The 26,708-nt window shown below is 41.1% G+C and overlaps 1 protein-coding gene across 6 annotated transcripts in view; it reads right to left on the bottom strand.

Moving 5' to 3' along the window:
• LOC140200357 (B-cell receptor CD22-like) overlaps positions 1-26,232 on the bottom strand; it is a 90,211-nt gene extending 63,979 nt beyond the window's left edge. For all 6 annotated transcript variants that reach the window (XM_072263570.1, XM_072263571.1, XM_072263572.1 and 3 more), the window contains exons 1-2: positions 26,046-26,232; positions 20,338-20,407 (exon numbers count right to left, since the gene is read on the bottom strand). In XM_072263570.1, the coding sequence (XP_072119671.1) occupies positions 20,338-20,389 (52 nt within the window). In that variant the 5' untranslated portion in view covers positions 20,390-20,407; positions 26,046-26,232. The remainder of the gene's footprint in view (positions 1-20,337; positions 20,408-26,045) is intronic.
• Between the last annotated feature and the right edge of the window lie 476 nt (positions 26,233-26,708).

Here is a 26,708-nt window from a genome sequence, read left to right as displayed (position 1 = left end):
GGACACTCAAAGCTGTTGTGCAGTTTGACTCTGTGGTTAAGAAAGTATACTGTGCATTGGCCTTCATCAATTGTGGGATTGAGTTTAGGAGCCGAGAGGTAATGTTGCAACTACATAGGACCCTGGTCAGACCCTACTTGGAGTACTGTGCTCAGTTCTGGTCGCCTTACTATAGGAAGGATGTGGAAAGCATAGAAAAGGTGCAGAGGGGATTTACAAGGATGTTGCCTGGATTGGGGAGCATGCCTTATGAGAATAGGTTAAGTGGACTCGGGCTTTTTCCTTGGAGCGACGGAGGTTGAGAGGTGACCTGATAGAGGTGTATAAGATGATGAGAGGCATTGATGATGTGGATATTCAGAGGCTTTTTCCCAGGGCTGGAATGGCTAGCATGAGAGGGCACAGTTTTAAGATGTTTGGAAGTAGGTACAGAGGAGATGTCAGGGGTAAGTTTTTTTACGCAGAGAGTGATAAGTGTGTGGAATGGGCTGCCGGTGACAGTGGTGGAGGCGAATACGATTGGGTCTTTAAAGAGACTGCTAGACAGGTACATAATAGAGGGCTATGGGTAAACCTAGGTAATTTCTAAGGTAAGGACATGCTCGGCACAGCTTTATGGGCTGAAGGGCCTGTATTGTGCTGTAGATTTTCTATGTTTGTATCCATTAGTAGAAAAACTTTTCCTTCTTACTCTGACTCATAAATGAAGCAAGTACATCTTTCTCTGTAGTTGTACACTTTATTCTACATTGTTAATGTTTTACATTGTTCTACTTCAATGCATTGTGTAATGATTTGATGTGTATGAGCAGTATACAAGACAAGCTTTTCTCTGTATCTCAGTACATATGATAATAATAATAAAAAAGCAATGCCAAATCTGCAGCATGGACTACAAGAGCTATCACCTGGTAAATGCAAACAGAATAAAGCAATGATAGTTGCAGTTTTATTGGAAATAGCACCGGAGTTTTGATCTTCTTAAGATTCGGGACAGTACCTCTAATATTAACTGGGCAAGAAGACTTAGTAGTCACTGTGCACATGATAATACTTGACTAAAAGTTTCAGCTTTTCTTTCCATCAAGCCCTGGGATAAACTCAGAGAACCAAAATCCAATGGATGTGCAAACTATGCGAAGAAAAATAGTGAATGAAGGAAGAGGTGTCTGACCCCTGTGGCTTTTTGTTCGCTATCTTACATCCACCATAATATTGTAAAATAGAGGCTCCTTATACTTGAGCTTCATCCAAAGAAGTTGTTACCAATTCATAGAGCATGCAACAATACAGCACAAGAACAGACCTTTTCTGCTGAACTAGTTAAATTGGTTATCAAATGCTCAACTAAACTAATTCTGCATTCCAGGCATCCTCTATACTGTGTAAAAAACCTTGTCCTGCAGAACTGCTTTGAACTTAACCCCTATCACCTTAAATGCATGCCCTCTGGTATTAGCAATTTCAACACTGAGATGAAGGTATTGGCTATCTGCTCTATCTATGCTGCTCATAACTTTATAAACCTCTATCAGATCTCCTCTCAGCAGTCACTAATCCAGAGAAAACTTCTCACGTTTGTCCTTATAGCACATGCCCCCTAATTCATACAGTATCCTGGAAAGTCTCTTCTGCACCCTCTCCAAAGCCTTGACATCCTTCCTATAATGGGATGATCAGAACTGAATGCAATACTCAGATGCGGCCTAGCTAGACATTTATAAAGCTATGACATAACTGCCTGACTCTTGAATCCAGTTCCTCAACTAATGCCATATGGCTTCTTTACGATAAGTAGCTATCAAGCTGTGTAGCTGCTTTCAGTAATCTACAGACTTGAACCCCAAGATCACACTGTACATCAACCCTGTCATGCCATTACCATTGTATGTCTCTACACTTGATGCTGCAAAGTGCGACTTCACATTTGGTCAGGTTAATTCCCAACTGCCATTTCTCAGCCACTATCTGCAATTGATCTATATCCCTCTGAATCTTTTGCTAGTCTTCTACACCACCAATCTTTGTGTCATCTACAACCTTACTAACCCACTCATCTGTGTCTTCATCCAGGTCATTTTATATCTCAAAGAGCAGATCCCAGAGTGGAACCCTGCAGAACATCACTAGTCATAGACCTCCAGCCAAAATAGTCCCATCAGACAACTACCTTATCTCTTCTGTGGGCAAGCCAATTCAAAATCCAAATGGGCAATTCTTTGTGGTTCCCATGCATCTTAATCTACTGCATGAGTCTCCCATGACAGACCTTGTTAAACGTCTTATTACAATCCATATAGACAGCATCTACAGCTCTACCTCCATCAATCACCTTTGTCACCTCCTCAAAAAATAGTTAATAAAACATGGTGCATGTCCCTAATTAGGCCTTGGTTTTCCAATTGCTGATTAATCCTATCCCTAAGGATCCTCCCTGGTAAATTTTGTACCACTGACATAAGGCTCACTGGTCGATTATTTCCAGGATTTCCTTTCTTGAATAAATGAGCAACATTAGCTATTTAACAATCCTTCAGGGACCTTAGCTGTAGCTAAAGAAGGCACGAAGATTTTGATTAGGGCCCCTGCAGTCACATTTCTTCCCTTTCTGAATATTCTGGGGTATATCCTATCAGCACTGAGGATATCCACTCTAAAGTTCTTCAAGAGGCCCAGCATTACCTCCTCAGAATGTGTTAGCAAATTCTCATGCTCCTCACTGATTTCCCTGTCCTCCACTTACTTCTCCTTGGTAAATATTGATGCAAAGTACTCAGTTAGGACCTTACCTCCACCCATCTTCCACCCCCAAGCATATGCTTCCTTCTTTACCCTTGAGGGGTCCTATCTTCTCCTTAGTTGTACATGCATAGAATGTCCTGTGATTCACTTTAATCCTACTTGGAGAGGACTTTTCATGGCCTCTCCCTGCTTTCTTAATTCCCTCTTGAGTTCTTTGCACATATGCACAGAAGTGGTTCATGTACCCAAATCATGGGTTTTGTTTCATTCACACAGTAAAAGATAAGTAATGGGCAATGTAAAGTTTTTATTTCATCATCTAAAATGTAGCACAGTGTTATTACTGAAACTGTATTTAAAAGCCTGGAATATAATTTAAAACTATGGTATTACAACAGTGGAATTTCAGTTATGATTGAGATGGCATTATGCTGAGATAGCATTTATTGACCTCTTCTTGCTGCTGGTAAAGGCATTGTACTCTCCAGTGCTGGTGGATAACTGACTGAATGGGTTAAAACATTCCCATATAATGCTGACTACCAGACCCTTCTCTGTGAATTGTCACCTTGTCGTGGTGGAGAAGCTTGTGTGGTCCTGTGATCCCGAGAGCAATGCTGTCTGGAGCTATGCTGCTGGTAGGGTCACCCATGGCGGTAAGGTTGAGGGTGAGGTCCCTGACAAAGAACAATCCAACCAAGACTTCAACAGTGGAACAGGCGGATGGAGTTACTTCGAACTCAATGGCTGTGAAGGCGGTTGTAGGCTGCAACAAATCCAACAGCTCCAATCATCATGGTTTCCATGCCATTGGAATCAGTTGGTTGATTTGTGAAGTATCGTGTGCTTCTTGGAGTGCAGCATCAAATACACATTAAACAAATACATGCACAGATGTCTTCACTCTGTGAGCCACTTTTTCAGAACGAAGACCATCATCCTCATCCTCGAGGGATAGCCACGACGACAACCAGACCTCCAGTAAGGATTTGTTCTTAAGACATGGACTTTGCTGAATCAGTTAGACTAACAAAATGATATTACTGACAATTACTACAAGTAATCCTGATGTTCCAATGCATTAATGTGTTATGTTAAAAAATACAAATTCCATTGGGGTTGGGAGGGTATGAATGAAATGACCTCAAGGAAGAGGTTGGAAGGAGACACTAATGAAAGGGATAGGTAGTCTTCTAATGGAATAATCTGAAACCTCAAATACTGGATCACCAGGTACACAAACCATGAAATAGACATCAACACACTTAAAATCCTATCTATTTACTAGTGGCCGCTCTGTTTGAAAGATGGGAAAAACTGTTGTTTCAACTTAGCAATCTCTAAAAAAAGTTATGTTTTTTGTAGAATTATTCACGAGCAACAAGCCAACACTAGTAAACCACAAGAATGGGAAATATGAGCTCCGGAAGGTGGAGATCTCTGTGTTTGCGGGGAGCTTCAAACCTTTATTAATAGGGTATTATACAATTGTAGGAAAGGATAGAGCAATGGTTAATGAAGCACAGCTGCCTACGAATTAGCTAAATAAAGATTGATAGATAGATACAATATTGATCCCAAAGGAAATTACAGTTTCACAATAGCATTACACGGCCACAGATATAAATATTAGAAGTGAAACACCCTGGTTTCCTTGGCTGTATAAGTCTAGCCCCTACCAAACCCATGAGACTGAGGCAGGCGCAATCCCTCCCCAAACCCTGGTTTGTGTGGATGCTGTGTCATTTGCTACCCTGTTACAAATTAATGCATGAAATTAAAGACAGTGCACTGCATATGATTAAAAGAATTATATTTATGAGTCTTAACTAAAGAGTTAGTAAAGACTAACAGAAAGAAAAGGGCCCATTCTAATTAAACAGTCAAATGTGCACAAGTTGGATCTCATCTTGAACTTCTCTGTCACTCATGTGCTGGGCCCTCGGTCAACGGGAAAGCACACACCACCTTCCAAACGTCGCTCGCAATCCATCTCGAACAAACGGGTCTCCCACCAGATGGTATGTTATGACCGGTTCTCCCCAGCATCTTCTCTCTTCATCTTCTCTTGAACAAAAGCTCCAAGCCCAACCTTAGTGTCCCTCACCAGAGAAACCTCCCCTTAATCCAACCATCCTAATTGGATGGCACACATTTCTCCTCCTCTCTTATCTTCAGCAGTAACCCAAACATAAGCTGAAAACAAGCAGCTCGCACAGAACAGCACAAGATGAAACACATACAGCATAACAGTAAAAATATGAACCAGGGCATTACAGAAGGAAAGTAGAAAGAATAAAAAATGTTACCACAAACTATCTAACAGAAGGGGGTCATGACTTCCCTGGCTATAGGTTGACTCATTATAGAGCCTAATGGCCGAGGGTAAGAATGACCTCATGTAGCGCTCTTTGGAGCAGTGCCGTTGTCTTAGTCTATTACTAACAGTGTTCCTCTGTTCAGCCAAGGTGGTGAGAAACATTGTCCAGAATTGTCAGGATTTTTCACAGAAAAAGGTTTATATCAAGACTCTGACATGATTATGGTTGAAAAGAAAGCTTACTGTCTGTAATGGGACAAAGGTGATATCCTACAAACAGAATCACCCTTATGAATTCCTCAGCATCACCTGTACCACTAGAGCTAGAAGCCCTAACTTTCTCTTGAGAAAATGCATGCAATATCCCTCTTCTGCAAAATCACGGCTCATTGCTGTGCTGAGAGAGGAAATCGAGGCGCAAGACTCACTACTATTTACATATTGGAAGACAAGGTATTCCTTGTGTTTAGAAACTTGAGCCTGGAAACATCACTGAAACGATTGAAAATTGGAACAGCTATATATTCCCGACAGGGACCTTTCCCATTTCAGGCAAAGCAATACTTTATACTTTATTGTCGCCAAACAATTGATACTGGAACGTACAATCATCACAGCGATATTTGATTCTGCACTTCCTGCTCCCTGGATTACAAATCCATAGTAAGTATTAAAAATTTAAGTTATGAATCATAAATAGAAAATAGAAAAATGGAAAGTAAGGTAGTGCAAAAAAAAACTGAGAGACAGGTCTGGATATTTGGAGGGGACGGCCCAGATCCAGGTCTCATGACTACTTAGTTTATTCTGAATGTGAAAGAAGCAGAAGGGGCGGGGGGGGGGTGTCTCCACTCCAAGTAACCAAAGAACTGTAGGTCAAAGTTCCCTCAAACATAATATAGAGATACTGCAATAAGAACATTGTGTTTGACAGGAAAAGGAGCCTCAGAGAGGAGGCTGTATATGTTCTATCTGTAAGTGATGATTGCAATGCATCTTGTGTGAACCACAGAGAATTAGGTAGTGGTCTCTTTGTACGAGAGATGAAATAGGTTCTTGCACAATTTAACCACGTACCGTTTTCCTTATGGCACCTATTGATAGACATATTACAGCAACCACACACTGTCAAGGAGAGCACTGGAATACATCCCTGTAAGACAGACAGCATCTGCTTCTGAGTGATTATCGTTCAGGGAAAGATGAAGGACACTGAGAGTGGAAAACTGGGGCTGAGGTGAAATGATCGCTTGGACTAACATCTGAATGAGACTCGCCAGTAATTGACGAATGAGAGCTGATGTGTATGTGGCTCTTATTTTACGGGTACAGTAAGGATATTATTCCTGTTCACAGTGGATGTGGGATTACAAGGGTCTCTGTGGTCTGTGGGAGATTTTCTTGGGGTAACTGGTATTAAAATGACTAAGTGCTATATCTGTAGCATGGTACAGGGAAAGCTGCAGAATAACTTGCTGACTTTCATATTCAATGCCTCAGCTGATGAAAGCAAGTGGTCTATATGCCTTCTTTTCCGCCCCATCTCCTTGTGCTGTTATTTCCTTTGAGCTATGGTCTTGGATCCAAAAGTCACTTCGCACCTCAATATTTTAAAGAGTTCTGTCATTAACTTTTTTTTAGATTTTTTTTTAGATGTTGAGGGCACACAGTCCTCTTTTATTGTCATTTAGTAATGCATGTATTAAGAAATGATACAATTTGTTCCTCCAGAATGATATCACAGAAACACAAGACAAACCAAGACTAAAAATAAACTGACAAAAACCACATAATTATAACATATAGTTACAACAGTGCAAAGCAATACCGTAATTTGATGAAGAACAGACCATGGGCACGGTAAAAAAAGTCTCAAAGTCTCTCGAAAGTCCCATCATCTCACGCAGACAGTTGAAGGAAGAAAACTCTTCCTGCCATGAGCTTCCAGTGCCGCAAACTTGCCGATGCAACATCCTGGAAGCACCCGACCACAGTCCGACTCCAAGTCCGTCCGAAAACTTCGAGCCTCCGACCAGCTCTCAGACACCGAGCACCGAGCACCATCTCTGCCAAGCGCTTCGACCCCAGCCCTGGCAACAAGCAATATGCAAAGCCGAGGATTTGGGGCCTTCCCCTCAGGAGATTCTTGATCGCACAGTAGCAGCGGCAGCGAAGCAGGGATTTCAGAAGTTTCTCCAGATGTTCCTCTGTGCTTCTCACGGCTGTCTCCATCAAATTAGGATTTTACACGCCACCCTACTTCACAAATACGATATCAATTCAGAGCGGCCGTGCGCGCTGCGTTGTGCCGCCATCTTCTCCTCCCCTCCCTATATATTTTACTTCCAAAGTGCAGCACTTTACACTGGCCAAAGTTAAGCTCCATCAGACATTTCTCTACTCATATTTCCAACTGATCTATATCTTGCTGTATCCCTTGTTAATCTTCCTATCCACAGCTCCACCTATTTATATGTCATCTGCAAGACCCATTGTGTCTCAGTCCAACAGAATACATGCATGTAGTCAGACTAACTCTCTAGCCCCACTCCAGACCAAGCCAATTCAAGTCCTACACACGAACCTTTTGCTATCTCCATGGGCACAGTCCTTCATAACGATTTTCTTCCTGTAACCATTTTAGTCTTATGGAATCTAAAGACTCAAGTAATGTATGTAGGGAGAGGTAAGTCACCAAGTATCCATGTTACAGCTCATTGTTGCCCTTGCTTGCAAGCTATACACCTAATAGCGATGCTGGGGTATAATATTACACTCATAGCCCAGCACCCTCTGCTTCCTTGACTCACTACTTTACCAAAGTTTGGAAGAAGGACTGAGGTTTGATTTAGCTTGGAATATTGGCAGGTAAAGTAGATATGGCTATGGATCACAGACCAGGAACAGAGACCTCTGCTGACAGTCTAACACCTCAATGGGACACACAACAGGCAGTTCCACGGGGCACAGGAAAAATAAAGAAAGTAATCCTGGAAAAAGTGCTGGACACCCAAGTCAATATCCTAGACCCAGAGTGGACAACTGAGCAAGTCATCCATATTACTAGCACCTTCAAGAGCAGGCAGAGAGTAAAGATTACAGAGCACACTGGTCTTGGATGACAACACATGCAATGCCTCAGGAAGACAGAGCTGTTGGATGGAGAATGAAGACTTAGGGAGCTGGGACATGCAGCATTAACCTCAGCCACTCTAAATAGGTCAGCTTGATAGGTTGACCAAGATGACTTTAGTTCTCTTCAAGTTGCCGTTACTACCTCATACACAAGGCAAGTAAATTAATAAAGAAGTGATTGCTCGGGTTGCACATCATTAAACCAATAACAGCAAATACTGTTTTTGAGATGTGCAGGAGGGGATTTGAATGCTGTCACCAAGTTTTAATAGGATGAAAGTTATGAGGGCATTAGCATGCAGAAGCACTCTAACATCGGTCAATATCAGAACATTTCCTCCCAAAGTAAGGATTTATCACAGGTGTGAGGGAGGTATTTGGGGCCGTGTGTAGGTGGAAAGGATGACTTTTTAAAATATATGGTTCGGACTAAAAACACTCATGACTGAAAAAAAATCTTGAGATCTTCTGTGGCATAATTGTGATTATACACTTGATACACTAGACAGTTGCTGGTATTCTGTATCTGCTTTTGGTCTCTCCAGAGGGCAAGTATGAATGACGCTGAGGAGAACCACACAAGTGGCTTTAACCTACATGGTACAGTTTGAACCATGCAGCTTAAAAAGATTCTACATTTGGGTTTGAGGCAACTTAATCAACATTCAGAAAATGAAGTGGTTGTACAAGTGGTTTCTCTTAACTGAAAAGTATACAGTATCACCATTCATAACTTCAAATCACGCACATGCAGAACTTAATTACCTATTAGGTATTGGTCCCTCTCTGTAAATACTGGACTACTAGCGTAGGTTGCTGCTCAGGCAATGAATGCTGATTTGTTGAATTCCTTTGAGTAAGAGATGAATCTGTTTTTTGGTTGGAGCACTAATGGTCTCCCTCAAATCAAGGCATTAATCAGTCTGAGGGTGGTTTGCTGGACTAACTCATTATTTTAGGGGGTCAGTAAGCAAGTAACAAAATCCTTTTTAATGTAACTTTGATGGTTGCCTCTACTCCCAAGAGACGAAGCTTCTGTGCAGTATTTATTGTGATGCATGTGCAGAGCATGCAGCTGCCAAATTGGCAAGCATATGTAAGAATATAATAATTAGAATCTGCAGTGGGCCATTTTGTCCATCTATGCCTTATCTCATTATCTCCCGATCACTTTCCATTACTAATCCCATAGCCCTTGATTCCCATCTACCTAAATATCAATGGTTTTCTATCTTGTATTTATTCAGCAAGTCCTCTTAGAAACTGATCTTTTTTTTCCCATGCCTGTAGTCTGTTGTCCTGTTTCCCTTTGCTAGATAAAACAACATCAGCACATCTAGTCTATATGTTCCAGTAAGAATTGTATATATTGTGATGTGGTCATCACTAAATCTGGCCCATAATCTTTGAATATTGATTTATTTATGGCAAGTGGATTATCTGATAATGTTCCATATTGTAACTCAGAGGAGTTCCCAAATGCAGAGCCAACTGAGACGAACTGATCTCAACCTCTGATGTGGATGGAGAGCTTGTCTTGAACAATGCTTGTCTTATCATAAGCTGAAACCAAACAGTTATGCAGCATCAGAATCATCTGATCAAATGTAAATGCAATGGAAAGGCTCCTAAAGAACAGGAAACACTACAAAACAAGTTCTCTCGCAGATACAAAAATGAAGTTTAAGAGGCACTTAGACAGACAAATGGAGGGATACAGACCATGTGTGGGCAAGTGGGGTTAGTTCAGGCTGGTATTGTGCTTTGCATAGATGTGTTAGGCCCACAGCCTATTCCCATGCTGCATGGTCTGTTGCCCAGTGTGCTTTCAGGGACGCTAAGAGCTCAGAGATGCCAGTTTTCAAAACAAAGCTGGCAGGGGGAGTAAGGTGTAAGACAAAAATAAGCTACATGGAGATTGATTAAGACAAATTTGACAATAAGGACTACAAGTGCTGATTGTTAGCAAGATATTTTACATCAATACAGTGAGGACAGTATAGAAGCATTACAATGAAAAGTGATGAGAGAGCAAACTATATTAAAAATTTTGTTTACAATCTTTTAAAGTCACCCACACATGCTCTGAGCAGGTTTGAGTCAACCCCATTGAAGCTCTCAGAAGCTCCCGTGAAACGATTTAGAGGTATTTACTGTAATTGACTCTCAGGTGGGCTGCGTTCAGGGAGACAAATCCCAATTGTGGGATAAGCTCCCTGCTTGTTCTTTTCACCAGGATCAAGTAGCATCGTTTTCTGGGGATTCAGAGATATTGTGAAATGTCAGTCAAGAGCCAAGAACATTGTGTGAGAAGTCAGGCTGATCATGATTATCCAATTTCAGTTAGGAAGATGACTGTTTTCACTCTGGTTTTGATGGACATGTGGCATAAACAACACCAAACATACAGTAAATGACCTATAGTCAAGCTATTCTTGCCAGTGGAGTCTGAAGGATGTAGATTATGGGGTGTGAAGTAGAGCAGGAGACAATCTTCCTCAGGAGTCATGTGTCTTGGCTTTTAGCTCCATGAGGAACAACGTTTGCAGTACCTGGATTTTCCCAGGTTGGAAACAGAGATTTATTGTCTCTTGCCAGTTGGATTGGTTTATTATTATTACTATTGTCACATGTACTGAGAGCAAGTGAAAAGCTTATGTAGCATTCTGTTCATGCAGTTCAAATTATTGCACAGTGCAATGAGATAGAACAAGGTCAGACAATACCAGAATGCAGAATAAAGTGTAACAGCTACAGAGAAAGTGCAGTGCAGGTAGACAGTACAGAGAGAGTGCAGTGCAGGCAGACAATACAGTGCAGTGCAGGCAGACAGTACAGAGAGAGTGCAGTGCAGGCAGACAGTACAGTGCAGTGCAGGCAGACAGTACAGAGAGAGTGCAGTGCAGGCAGACAATACAGTGCAGTGCAGGTAGACAGTACAGAGAGAGTGCAGTGCAGGCAGACAATACAGAGAGAGTGCAGTGCAGGTAGACAGTACAGAGAGAGTGCAGTGCAGGTAGACAGTACAGAGAGAGTGCAGTGCAGGCAGACAATACAGTGCAGTGCAGGCAGACAATACAGTGCAGCGCAGGCAGACAATACACAAGGAGTGCAGTGCAGGTAGACAGTACAGAGAGAGTGCAGTGCAGGCAGACAATACAGTGCAGTGCAGGTAGACAGTACAGAGAGAGTGCAGTGCAGGCAGACAATACAGAAGGAGTGCAGTGCAGGTAGACAGTACAGAGAGAGTGCAGTGCAGGCAGACAATACAGAGAGAGTGCAGTGCAGGTAGACAGTACAGAGGGAATGCAGTGCAGGCAGACAGTACAGAGAGAGTGCAGTGCAGACAGACAATACAGAGAGAGTGCAGTGCAGGTAGACAGTACAGAGGGAGTGCAGTGCAGGCAGACAGTACAGAGAGAGTGCAGTGCAGGCAGACAGTACAGAGAGAGTGCAGTGCAGGCAGACAATACAGTGAAAGATCATATTGGGGTAGATTGTGAGCACGAGAGTCCATCTTAGCATTTTAGGGAATCACTCAAGAGTCAGATGGAATTGCTTGGGTGTATACTTCTTTATAATATCTAGACATAGGCACCTTCAGCAACTGCTTAATCCATGGTAAACCGATATTGACTAAAAATAATGGTAAAGTTGATAGTAGTTTGCCTGTGCAGAACCAGGGCGCTCTGAAATGAACTTTTCAAATTGTCTGCTGGGAGGAACTGCTGAAGAAGCTGTTCATGCAAGCACAAACAGTTGGAAGTTAATGGTCTGTGGTTTATGAGGAACCTCTGGTCTGTCTATTCAAAAGGTTTAGAAGCAAAACTTAAACACACAAAACTACAGATTGGATTTGACCTTAAAAGTATTTAAAATTAAAACCATTAGAATCATAGCCAAGTTTTCACAATAACACTGAGAACAAACATTTTCCCATTGCCATTGTTCTAATGGTTGAGCATCAAACAGAAGAACTTTTCTGAAGTTGCCAGTTCAGGGACTTAAAGTAAACCAATAGGATGGTCAACAAAGGAGGAGTTGCTCACAAAATCCCACACAGCTGAGGACAGACTCCTACAAGCGATCACTGGCAGGAGTTGCAGTTACAGCCAGTTAGAGAGAAATGTATGTTTGAATCACAATTATGTTTCGGATTAAAGTTGTTGTCTCTGGGGTTTTATTTTCTACGAACACCTTGTTTTGCACTGTTCTTACGATTGTTGTATAATTTATTTATAATTTATATGCTGAGTGTAACCTGATCCTACATGCACTTGTGCATATGACAATGAACTTGACTTGACTTCACTTGAGAATGCTGAACTCACAGGTGAGTGATGGACTGGTGTTCAGCACACTGCTCCATGAGGTTCTCTCTGTGCTGAACTGAGGCTGTGGTCTGCAACAAACAAGCTCCTGGTTTGACTGCAACTGGTTTCATGGCTGTGGACTCACTTTCATGAACTTTGGTTCTGAATATTGTTTGCTTACTTTTTATTGTTTGCATTATTTTTTTGTGCATATTAGGTGTTCCAAGGTGTTCTTTTTAAAATGGGTTCTATTGGGTTTCTTTGTTTTGTGGCTGCCTGTAAGGAGACGAATTTCAAGGTTGCATGGTATATAGTATACATACTTTGATAATAAATGTACTTTGAACTTTGAACATTAATATACAATGTTTTACAATAGTTTACTGCATATATTTTTCAGTAGTTTCTTGTAATATATTTTGTTATATTAATTGTGTAAATCATATTTATTTTCGGTATACTTTTATATGGATGCCTCCGTCTTTGCTGGATCCACAGCAGTAGGAGAGGAAGAAAGAAGAGCATTAAAAAGTGATAAAGTATCATCCTATCTAGATATATGGTCGGAGATGACTCATAACCTGAATCATTCTGGAGAATCCCTCCAAATAACTCCTGCTGCAACAATTGAGGTACGCTGCATCTCATTCCACTACATATTACCATCTTATTGATTTGAAACGTCATGTATGATGTATGGCCACACATTAGATTCTATCAGTAACCATCTCCACCAAGAGGTGGACATATAATCCCTCCAAGGATTAATGAAACTATTGTTGCCCATTCTATGCCAGGTAAATCTAGTGCCAGTTTATTATGCAAGATTTGAAATGAACATTAACTTGGCATTGAATGACTAACACACCAGTGATGAGGTGAATTTTGACTTGGCAAAGCCATTGTTCTGGCACTGAGGTTAAGGTATGATCTGCAGGAGGGAGCTTTTAAAGCTTGAAGGCACTGAAGAAAGCTATCCATTTACCCCATGAGTACAGTCTCAAAGGAATGAGGAGTTCATGCACTGGAATTATGGCTGCAGACGCAGCCTGCAGAACTGAAGTTACCAATACTCCTCTATGAATGCTAAGGAGATTATATTGTGCTCTTCCTCATCCAGGATGATGGTTATGATTCCATGAACAACTCTGTGACCCTCCCTGACCTATCAAATCTAACTACAGTATCATACTTCAAGGAATTGGAGTATTCAGTCCAAGGTAGGGTGGATTAGTAAGATAGCTTATTAGTTTCCACTGGTAGGAAAGTCCAGGATCCAAGGGCACAGCCTCAGAATAGAGCGACTTCCATTTAGAATAGAGATGAAAAGGAATGTTTTCCAGCCAGAGGGTGATGAATCTGTGGAATTTATTGCCATGGGGGTCTGTGGAGTCCGGGACATTAGCTGTATTTAAGATAGAGATTGATAAATTCTCAGTTGGTAGGGAGGTTGTGGATTACAGGGGGAAGGTCAGAGAATAGGTTTGAAAAAAGTCAGCTATGATTGAACAGCAGAGTAGTCACAATGAGCCAAATAGCCCATTTCTACTCCCATACTTTATAGACCTATTGTTATTTTTTTCCAGTCAAGTCCATGCCAACCAATGTCCATCCATCCATATTAATCCCAGCTTCCATTAGTTTGGCTGCAGCCTGTAGACTACAGCAATTCGAGAAACTTTATTGAAACAATTCGAGAAACTTTATTGAAACTTTATTGAGAAGCTTTGAGGAAAAGTTATTCAAAATGATGACCACACTGTGTGCTATTTTCCAATTAGGCTGAACCGAAAGATGGAAAAGTTTCGATTTTATTGAAATAGGAAGCTGTATCACGTCCCAGCTTCAATGACAGTGCCAGCTGTAAACATTAGCACCTGCAAACTGAACCTGCAGTTCACTCACACTTGTCACTTGGCACAATTACTTCCCTTAACGTGTACTGCCTCAGTTCCTAATTTACAGCTGACTCCATAGAAACCACTATCTGAGTTCCTTCAGCACAAGCAGGTTCTGGAAGGGGCTCCTCTCTGCTGTGGAGAGATGCCAGAGTCAGCAAGTGCTGACATCGTGACAGTGAACACCGACCAGTGTCAATGAATGGAGAAAAACACTAACTTAACTCACCCATCTGCAGCCCCTTCTCCTTCCTGCTACCATCCACACACTGCACAAACAGTTCCTTCCCCAACTCCAAGCTATCCAGTTCTGGTTACAAATGTTTTTCTCTCCCCTAATGTTCCCTTCTCTCTTCCTTTACTTATCAGAGTTCAGCACTGGCAGCCCTTTGTGTCCCTGCTTATATCCATCCAGCAGCTGCCTCCTTGTCCCCTCAACTCGCTCAATCTGCCCCTCAGCATTTTCTCCCCAGCTCTTTGTCTGCCTCTCGTTTATCATTCACTGGCCTCAGTCATTCCGTTCCACCTCCCCTACCTGGCACAAGGTGCCTGTCTTCTTAAACTTTTGCTCAGTCCAATCATCTTTGACTCCTGTGTCACCACTGCCCTTCTCCTCATTCTATTGCTATCTGGTCTCCTCGCTCTTAGTCCAGGGTTTTGGTCTGAAGCATTGACAGTTCCTTTCCTCTGACCCACTGAGTTCCTCCAGCAAATTGTTCATTGGCTCAATTCCCACGTTGGATGTCCTCAATATTTCAGGGACCCTTCCAGAGTCGGTCACATAAACAACTCAACAGTAACAGCCACTGTATATGTTCACCCCCTCTTGTTTAATAGTCACCTGTGGGCTGCTCCCTGTCACGCAAAGCTGCTCCCTCACAGGAGAAAACATAACAGTTGACTCCAAGCAACAGCAGGTCTCAATGGCCTGACTTTGACAGTGTGCCTTGAGCCCCTACACTGCTCTGGGATGGCTGACTATCCAGCAACACTGGGTAATTCTCAGAGGGGCAGTGTTTGGATCACACATGCTGTTACTCTGAAAAAGCCAGTGGTTTCACAGGCTATGGAGCTACTTTCTCATCCAGGCAAGACAACTGATGCTGGGAGACAGACTGTAGATACACACTCACAGCCTGAACAGTCAAGCAATAGTGGGATCCAGCACACTTGGTCTGTCCAGGTTTAGGTGGAGAAAAAATGGCTACATACTTGTCCTTCAAGACAAGACTGAGGCATCTGTACTGCTAACTGGTCTGTAATAGAATCACAGCCATTGACCACAGAAACATTCTTAATCCACATCAACTACACAGTCGCAGTCCGTACTAATCTTATACTAATCCCACTTTGTTCTCCCCTACATTCCCATCAGCTGCCCCCAGATTCAACCACAGGCCCAAACACCAGGTCATTTAAGTGCAACAGTTAACTGACCAGGCTGCAAGTCTTTGAGATGGGAAACATTTCGGAAGACCTTGTGGTCTCAAGGAGAGCATATCTTGCACGTTCTGTTATTTTGCACTTGTCATTGCATTTATTGTTGTATTTACAATTACCATGCATACAGTCTGCTATGTGAGCTTCACACAAGCAGAGAAGTTCTTTTCACCCTGGTATATATGACAATAAGCTAATTATATTGGGAAGCTGTGTATGTAAACTCCATACACATCACACTGGAAGTCAGAATTAAACCTGGTTCACTGGAGTTGTGAGGCAATAGCTCTGTAATCTGAACAACCACGGCTCTGTAATCTGAACAACAATGGCTCTGTAATCTGAACCATACTGCCTCCCAAATAGTGTTGGGGTTCTTAAACGTTGATGGAACTGCATTCATCCAGGTAAGTGCCCAGTATTTGATCAAACCCCTGATATGTAGATAGAGAAAAGGCTTGGTGATGTGTCAGGAGGAGAATCACTCACCACAGAACACATTAAAGTTGTTTCACTTGAGCTTCTGATCAGTGGTGCATCCCTGGGTGTTAATTGTGATATAATCACTGAGGCAATGAATTGAATGTCTCCCATAAGTAGACTGTCTCCTGTCCAAGGTACTCATCCTCTGCCGTGTACCTATTTGCCACTTATCACTTTATGCCTGAAGGTTGTCTAGATCTTGCTGCATTATAATGAAAGTGTTCAGTATCAGTTTCAGTATCTGCTATGGTATTTGATTTATTCACTGTGGCAATCTGAATGGAATTGAACATTGAACAACTCCATTTCTTATCCTAGAACAAAAGGATGTTCCCTTGTTTAAATAATTCTCTGCAGTGATTGACCAGCTGCTCACTATCTTCTAGCAGTAGTTGGTATTAGTGTTGGTGCATGGCCAAGTAGTTAGTGCATTGGTCTAGTGATCTGAAGGTCACTAGTTCAAGTCTCAGCTAAGGCAGCATGTTGTGTCCTTGAGCAAGGCACTTAACCACACATTGCTCTGCGATGACACTGGTGCCAAGCTGTATTGGCCTAGTGCCCTTACCTTGGACAACATCGGTGGCATGGAGAGGGGAGACTTGCAGCAAAGGCAACTACTAGTCTTCCATACAACTTTACCTAGGCCTGCGCCCTGGAAACCTTCCAAGGCGCAAATCCATGGTCTCACAAGACTAACGGATTTCTATAAGTTGGTATCAAAGGGTAGTTCACCTTTGAGAGCTGGAGTTAAGATATCAGTTAATATTGGATGATTTTATGTGACTGGGAAATGAAAGGTATTCATGATTCAAACACATGCATGTGCTTGCAAGAGGTGGGTACAGCAAAACACAATTGCAGCAATAGGTTACACAAATAAGGATCTATCATTACTCTGGTGTGCATTTATATGAATATTCAATATCTAATATAGATATTTAAAGTTGAAAATATTTCTGAGTAAATGTTAGTAATCCTACAAACCTGTATCACTCCTCTCTGAAATTTCTTTACAGTGGCTATCTTCCCTCTGTGTTCTTAGTCTTGATGCAGGGTCTTGACACAAAGCTTTGACTATCTCTTTGGTTCTACAGATGCAGCTTGACCCACTGAGTTCCTCCAGTGACTTGATTTTTGATACAAAGTGAAATGATTGCAAAATAATTATGCTCCATCCAGTGCAATGTAATCTGTCAGAACTTGTCACATCGACTCTATGTTCAAGGAAGATTGCTCTCATGCTTAGTAGGGATGCTTGGGGTAAAGGATCATATCATCAACGAATATCTGAGCAAGGTCTCAAATCACTTACAGTAAGTACCCTCCCTGCTTTTGGTCTAGACCAGGAGTTCCCAACTTTTTTTTTCTGCCATAGACCAATAGCATTAAGCAATGGATCCATGGACACCAGGCTGGGAATCTCTGGTTTAGATAAAAAAAAGCCTCTTTTGTCCTGACAAAGGGTCTCAGCCCGAAATGTCGACCGTACCTCTTCCTATAGTTGCTGCCTGGCCTGCTGCGTTCACCAGCAACTTTTATGTGTGTTGCTCTTTTGTTCCTTCCTTCCTTCCTTCCAACACTGGTGTTACACTTCCAAATAGAAACAGACCTCATTATGTTACTTGGAAAATTTTCAGGCTAATTACTGCATGGAAATAGGAGTTAAAGTACTCTGAACAATTTTCAGATTAAAGCACTTTAACTATCTACCAACAATTTCAAATATAAATGCAAGCATATCACAGCAATGTGTAACTATCTTTGATCTGTTCCTGATATTTGTCCAACTATTTCCACATGCTATTCTGTTGATGTGGTTTAAAACTACAAAGCCTGATCAGTGCAAAGTCATTTTTAGGCAACTTTGCTCACTCAAGTTTCTGCATGAAAGATTGGCTTTCTTTATTTTATTTACAAATGAAATAGATCCTGAATCCAAGATAATAAGCATCTCATTATGGGTGAACGTGCTCGTATTGTAGATATACTTCTTAATGAATTTGTCTTCATGTTTGCATGAGCTAATTAAAATTATATTGACATTATGAGCACGTTCATTCATAATAATAGGAATTCCAGCATGCACTTCTAAAATCGGACAAAATAACCTCAAAACCTCTATCCAAGTCAGTTAAAGATTTTTCTGTTAACAATGGCATTTGCAAGACAGCATCTATTTAATTATATTTAAAAAACAAGACAGGGAGATATTTTCAGTATGATCCTTGAAGTGTAACAAAGGGAAACAGATGCTCAACTTTTTTTTAACAGTACTACAACTAAAAATACATAGGGAAAATAAAGCATTAAACATGAATGACCCAAGAGCAGAATAATCATTTTTACAGGCTTGGATAATGGAGCAATGCTTTGTTTAACTTTTGCATACCTGTTCATAAAAGCAAGGAACAGAATTCTGCTTTAAATCCTCGGCAGGGTGGTGACCAAACCACCTGAACTTGTATTCCTTTTCTTAATGCAGAAATGGTAGCAGAATATGTCCTTTGATTTGATTTACTCATGTCAGAAATAGCTTTTGGTATCCATCTGCAGTAATTCAATACAGATCCTCTGTACTAAAGGAAATACAAATTGGCCCTTTGATTTTCAAAACTTTGAACCCTGGTATTATTCTGGTAAATCAGCATTTATTTCCCTCCTAAGTTCAGCGTATCCTTCCTGAAATCTATTGGAGTTCTGGCTAAGCAGCATGGAGAGAAGTAAGCAGTCAACATCTTAAGCAGCATGGAGAGAAGTAAGCAGTCAACATTTTGGGAAGAGACCCTTCAGACTTTATAGATGCTGCCTGACCTGCTGAGTTCCTTCCTCAGCATTTTGGGTGTGTTGCTCAAAACTTCCAGCATCTGCAGAATCTCTTGTAGCAAACATTGTTCTATAATTTTACTGTGACTACTTATTCCACGCAGATACAAGGTTAACAGCTGGAGATGTATTTCATTTTAAAATATAAATCAATAACTTCTAGATTTGTATCCAAATCCTTCTTAGCATTCTATAATAAAATATCCTGATTCAACTTCCTTATATGTACATGGAGTAGTCGACACAGACTTCTTCACAGTGAATTCTATTTGTCATAGTTTTGCCCACTCCTGTTTCATTGCACTCTGTACACTTTTGTTATAACATAACAACCAAAATCATGTTGGGCTAGGATATTTCACACCATAATACCATTTCTCTGCACCTTGCCGCAGAGAAAAAGTTTGGTCAGTAAGTCGGGAAATGCAGGTGGCGTTTGAGGCCTTAGTGAATGAGGAGAGTTGGAGAAACAAGCAGAACAAAGATGCAAATATTATCAAACCAAGCACTGCTTGAGGAAACAAGAGGGCAAAGAGATTAGATCAAATGAAAGAGAAAAGTTAGACAGAAAAAAATAGGAAAAATGAAAAGATTTAAAAGAAGCTTCTAGGCAGAACTTCTGATATCTGTAGCACATCCATCCCAAACGTCAGCTATCCATCTATTCCAATCATGTTTACAGGCACTTGGTCCACAGCTATCTATGCCTTAGCAATTCAAGTGCTTGTGCAAATATGTTTTAAAAAAGTCATTCGCTTTCTCTATATTGGAATCAGGAACCTCTGCTGATAAATATAAGGTGGAACTCTTGCAGTAAAGTTACGATGCAAATCCATGAAGTTTTACCTGCATGAAAGAAAATGAAAACAGGCTTATATCAACCACCATTCCCTGGTGATTTAAAAGCCAATGGACATGACTTAACTGGAGATTACTGCTAAATTTGATCATCAATAATTATTGTTTTGACATGGCATAGATACCTATAGAGAATTACACTGCTTTTTGTCACCAATGGACCCAGCATGCAACTTTTAGTATTATATAAATAAATTCAAGTGTGGAAAATATTTAGATGGATTTGTGCTTGGTCAACCACCATGAGAATTGGATGATAAAAATACTTCTGATAAAAGATGTTGTTCAAAATTATGCATAACAAATGTTGAAATTAGATACTTACCCTGGTTAAGACACATGGCTATTAGTGCCAGGGTGTATTGCGATATGCTCATTGTTTTAAGACACAGCAGCTGAGAAATACATAATAGATCACTGTCAGTAAAGATCTTTAGGACATTGTGCAATCCCCCACATTGATCCAGCCAAACAATACACTTCTATTGTGTTCCTGAAGTCTCACTGCTTTCCCCATCCTGTTCTAGATGTTACAGCAACCTCTCTGAAACCAAGCAGTTTGTGTTTAGAAATTGTTGACTTTCAGACTGTCCAATTAATCATTTTGTTCATTTTTCTTAACCTTACAATATTTTCCCTTTTAAAGATAGATGCAAAACATTCTGAAAGTCACGATTCAATTTAATTCTTTCAGTGAAAGCATTCAGATCATACCAAATCTCAGGTGAGAAAAATATCTTTTTCTTACCCCCCCCGCCCCCAAGATTTACTGTTGCAATTATGCATTCCTTGCTTAACAAGCTATTAAACTACTTGTCAGGCAGAATGATGTTCTACAGTTGTTTGATTGATGAAATAAATGTTATTAATAATGTGATAGATCCATTGCTCTTTTTAATTACTGACCGTAAACTTTCCTTTCACACAGATACAAATTAAAGGAATTAGTGCATTATCTTAATGTATAGTAGGATACAAGACCTTAAGATCTAGGAGCAGAAACATGGCTCTGCCATTCCATCATGGCTGATTTATTATCCCACTCAACCCCATTCTCCTACTTTCTCCTCACAGCCTTTGATGTTTTTTCTGATCAAGAACCTATCAACTTCTGCTCTAAATATACCCAACGATTTGGCCTCCAAAGCCGTCTGTGGCGATGAATTCCACAAACTCACCACACACTGACTAAAGAAAATCCTCATCACTTCTGTTCTAAAGGGATATGTTTGTCTTCTGAAGATGTGCTCTCTGGTCCTAGACTCCCACAATGTTGGAACATCCTCTCTAAGTCGTCTTTATCCAGGTCTTTCAATATTCCTCCCCCCCCCCGCCCATTCTTCCAAACTCCAGCGAATACAGGCTCAAAGCAATTAAAAGCTCATCAAACCCATGTAAACTTTTTCACTCCCAATACCTATCCTGTGAAACTCCTTTGGACTGGCTTCAATCCCAGCATATCTTTTCTTAGATAACGGGTCCAAAACTGCTTACGTTCCTCCAAGAGTGGTCTAGCAAATGCCTTATAAAGCCTCAGTATTACATCCTTGTTTTTATATTCTATTTTCTTGAGATTAAAGCTAACCTCGCACTTGCCTTCCTGACTACCAACTCAATCTGCAAGTCAACCTTTAGGGAATCCTGCAAAGAACTTCCAAGCCCCTTTGCACCTCTGATTTCTGAATTTGCTCTGTTTTAGAAAATAGTCCATGTCTTTATTCCTTCTACCAGCTTGCTTGACCGTGCACTTCACTGCACTGTATTCCATCTGCTACTTCTCTGTCCATTTTCTTCAACTCTCTAAGTCATTTTGCAGACCCACTGCTTCCTCAACACTATCTGCCCCTCCAAACTTGCCCAGAAAGCCATTAATTCCATGATCCAGATCATTGACATATAGTGTAAAAAGAAACAATCCTAACACCAACCCACCAGTCACTGGCAGCCAACCAGCAAAGGCCCCCTTTATTTTCATTCTTTGTGTCCTGCCAGAAAGCCAAGTCTTCTGTCTATGCTGGCATCTTTCCTATATGGGATCTTATCTTGTTTAGTCGCCTCATGTACAATACCTCATTAAAAGCTTTCTGAAAATCCAAATAAACAATATTCCACCGAGGCTCCCCTATCAATCCTGCTTGATATATCCTCAGAGAATTCCAACAGATTTGTCAGACAAGATTTCCCCTTAAGGAAAACGCGCTGACTTCAGCCTATTTTATCACCTGCCTCCAAGTACCCTGAAACCTCATTTTTTATAATGGACTCTACCACCTTTCCAGCCACTGAAATTAGGCTAATTTTCTGTCTTTTGCTTCTCTCCTTTCTTAAAGAGTGGAGATAGCAATTTTCCAGTTCTCAGAAGCCAGGCCAGAACCTAATGATTCTTGAAAGGTCACAACTAATGCCTCCACAATCTCTTCAGCTACCTCTTTAACCTGGGGTGTAGTCCATCAGGTCCAGGTGACCTATTTACCTTCAGATGATTCAACTCCCAAGCACTTCTCCTTAGTAATAGTGACTACACTCATTTCTGCTCCCTGACACTCTTGAATTTCTGGCATAGTGCTGGTGTCTTCCACAGTAAAGACAGATGCAAAATACTATTAAGTTCAACTACCATTTCTTTATCCCCAATTGCTACTTCTCTGGCATCATTTTCCAATGGTCCAATATTTCCTCTCACCTGTCTTATTCTCTTTATATATCTGAAAATACTTTAGGTATGCTCTTTTATATTTTTGGTTAGCTTACCTTCATATTTCATCCTTTTGCTCTTCATTTTTTGTAAGTTGCATTCTATTGGTTTTAATAGCTTTAGTCCTCTAGATTCTAACTAATTTTTCCATATTCTATGTCCTCTCTTTTGCTTTTACGTTGTCTTTGACACATCCTCCCTTTAGAATGCTTCTTTGTCTTTGGGATGAACTGATCTTGTGCCTTCCAAACTGCAACCAGAAACTCCAGCCATTGCTGTTCTGTCACCATCGCAGCCAGTGTCTCCTTCTAATCAACTTTGGCCAGCTCCTCTCTCATGCCCTTGCAGTTTCCTTGAGCCAGATGTAATGCCAATACCTTTGATTTTGTCTTCTTCCTCTTAAACTGCAGGATGAATTCTATCATATTATGATCATTGTCTCCTACAGGTTCGTTTACCTTAAGCTCCCTAATCAAATCTGGTTCAGTACACAACACCCAATCCAGAATAACAATTTCTCTAGTGGGATAGGAACATAGAAACATAGAAAATAGGTGCAGGAGTAGGTCACTCGGCCCTTCGAGCCTGCACCGCCATTCAGTATGATCATGGCTGATCATCCAACTCAGAACCCTGCACCAGCCTTCCCCCCATACCCCCTGATCCCCGTAGCCACAAGGGCCATATCTAACTCCCTCTTAAATATAGCCAACGAACTGGCCTCAACTGTTTCCTGTGGCAGAGAATTCCACAGATTCACCACTCTCTGTGTGAAGAAGTTTTTCCTAATCTCGGTCCTAAAAGGCTTCCCCTTTATTCCTAAACTATGACCCCTCGTTCTGGACTTCCCCAACATCGGGAACAATCTTCCTGCATATAGCCTGTCCAATCCCTTTAGGCTTTTATATGTTTCAATAAGATCCCCCCTCAATCTTCTAAATTCCAACAAGTAAAAGTGTAGTCGATCCAGTCTTTCATCATATGGAAGTCCTGCCATCCCAGGAATCAATATGGTGAACCTTCTTTGTACTCCCTCTATGGCAAGGATGTCTTTCCTCAGATTAAGGAACCAAAACTGCACACAATACTCCAGGTGTAGTCTCACCAAGGCCTTGTACAACTGCAGTAGTACCTCCCTGCTCCTGTACTCAAATCCTCTTGCTATGAATGCCAGCATACCATTCGCCTTTTTCACCGCCTGCTGTACCTGCATGCCCACATTCAATGACTGGTGTATAATGACACCCAGGTCATGTTGCACCTCCCCTTTTCCTAATCGGCCACCATTCAGATAATAATCTGTTTTCCTGTTCTTGCCACCAAAGTGGATAACCTCACATTTATCCACATTAAATTGCATCTGCCATGAATTTGCCCACTCACCCAACCTATCCAAGTCACCCGCATCCTCTTAGCATCCTCCTCACAGCTAACACTGCCGCCCAGCTTCGTGTCATCCGCAAACTTGGAGATGTTGCATTTAATTCCCTCATCTGAGTCATTAATATACATTGTAAACAACTGGGGTCCCAGCAGTGAGCCTTGCGGTACCCCACTAGTCACTGCCTGCCATTCTGAAAAGGTCCCGTTTATTCCCACTCTTTGCTTCCTGTCTGCCAACCAATTCTCTATCCACATCAATACCTTACCCCCAACACCATGTGCTTTAAATTTGCACACTAATCTCCTGTGTGGGATCTTGTCAAAACCCTTTTGAAAATCCAAATATACCACATCTACTGGTTCTTCCCTATCCACTCCACTAGTTACATCCTCAAAAAATTCTATGAGATTCGTCAGACATGATTTTCCTTTCACAAATCCATGCTGACTTTGTCCGATGATTTCACTGCTTTCCAAGTGTGCTGTTATCACATCTTTGATAACTGACTCTAGCATTTTCCCCACCACTGATGTCAGGCTAACCGGTCTATAATTCCCCCGTTTCTCTCTCCCTCCTTTTTTAAAAGGTGGTGTTACATTAGCCACCCTCCATTCCTCAGGAACTAGTCCAGAATCTAAAGAGTTTTGAAAAATTATCACTAATGCATCCACTATTTCTTGGGCTACTTCCTTAAGCACTCTGGGATGCAGACCATGGGATCCACAAAGTAGTCCAGAAAACCATCTCATAGGCATTCTACAAATTCTTTCTATTTGGATCCAGTACCTACCTAATTTTCCCAATCTACCTAAATATTAAAATCTCCCATGACCATCATAACATTGCTCTTTTTATATACCTTTTCCATCTCCTGCTGTAATTTGTAACCTATATCTTGGCTATTGTTTGGGAGCCCATATACAACTCCCATGAGGGACTTTTTTATCCTTGCAGTTTCTTAACTCTACCCACAAGGATTCTACATCTTCTGATCCTATATCTTCTCTTTCTAAGGATTTAATTTCATTTTTTTACCAACAGAGCCACCCCAGACCCACAGCCACTTGCCTGTCCTTTTGATACAATATGTATCCTTGGATGTTAAGCTCCTAACTGTAAGCTCCTTTCAGGTACGACTCCTTGAAGGCCACTAAGTCACACCTGCTAATTTCTAGTTGTGTTGCAAGATCATCTACTTTTCTGTATTCTGTTTGCATTCAAATATAGCACCTTCAGTCCTGCACTCATCACCCTTTTTAATTTTGCCTATGTTAGTAGAAATTAAGTTCTAATCCCTTTCTAAACTTTATGTTTTTTTTCTGGTGACTCCTGTAACCTCTCCTGCATTTCCCTTCTCCTCTACTTTATCCTTACTTTTCCAAGCCGTTGATCCAAACCCACTACTACTTTTCCTCCTCTAAAACCCCTTCAGCTGTTTCACTCCAATTACTGCAGCAAGTTCCATAAATATTATTACAATAAAATGATTTTCCTCTCATCTCCTGTTTTTTTTCCTCATAGCTGTAAATCTATGTCACTGGTTTTTGAATAGGAACAATTTCCCTCTCTCTGCACCACTCCTGATCTAGTCAATTCAATCAAATCTTCTTTCAACCTGTCTGCTCTAAGGAAAATAGCCCAGATTCTCCGGTATGAACCTGGAGCTGAAATCCCCTATCCCCAGACATATTCCTATAACTTCACATCCTTTCCAAGTCAGGGTGCCCAGAATTGGACAGTGCCCTCCGTTCACAAATTAACTGATTCTCCCTCTGTTTATTTTCCATTTAATATCCTTAAGTGCACTGAGACTGCAGATTTAAAATATGCCTGACGTGGAATGACTAAAAATTAAAGTAACTTGACGCCACCAGATATTAAGGCCACATCCCAGTTGCTGTAGCAGTCAGAGCTCTTTGAAAAGTTAATGTGAAAGCTATTGAGATCATCTTACCTTTTACTTTATAACTTTTATTGACACAGTGCTCCCTTGAGGAAGTGTAATCCTCTTCAATCAAGTTACGTTATACTTATATCTACCGATGCAGGAAGAACTGGAAACGCCAACATTTTGTCATAGGATGCAGCTGCTAGAAGTCAACATGAAGCAAATGCAGCGACATTTCTCACTTATCAGCAATTCCTACCTCCTCAAAAAGGGAAGTAATTAATTTAGCAAAGATGAAAATTGATGAATATTCAAAAACAATCTGTTTACGCACTGCATCAAGCCACACCCATTATCAGCACCGATGTCTTGCATTTAACAAGTAGAATACGTGTCAGGGGTTAACAGAAAGACTCCCAAAATCAAAGGAATTATTGAAAGGTAGATTGGAAAGATAAATACAAGATAGTCTGCAGATGCTGGAAATCCAAAGCGACACACACAAAATGCTGAAGGAACTCAGCAGGTCAGGCAGCAGCTATGGAAAAGAGTAAAGAGTCAACGTTTTGGGCCAAGATCCTTCTTCAGGACTGGAAAGGAAGGAGGAGGATGCCTGAATGAAAAGGTGGGGTGGGGCAGGGGAAAGAGACCAGTTAGAAAGTGATAGGTGAAGCCCGGTGGATGGGAAAGGTCAATGGCTGGAGAATGATAGGTGAAGCTCACAGATAT

The sequence above is a fragment of the Mobula birostris genome, chromosome 7 (genome assembly GCF_030028105.1).
Source record: "Mobula birostris isolate sMobBir1 chromosome 7, sMobBir1.hap1, whole genome shotgun sequence".
In the NCBI taxonomy this organism is placed as follows: Eukaryota; Metazoa; Chordata; class Chondrichthyes; order Myliobatiformes; family Myliobatidae; genus Mobula; species Mobula birostris.
The sequence above is the reverse complement of the archived record's forward strand: the minus strand, read 5'-3'. Positions and strand labels throughout refer to the sequence as shown.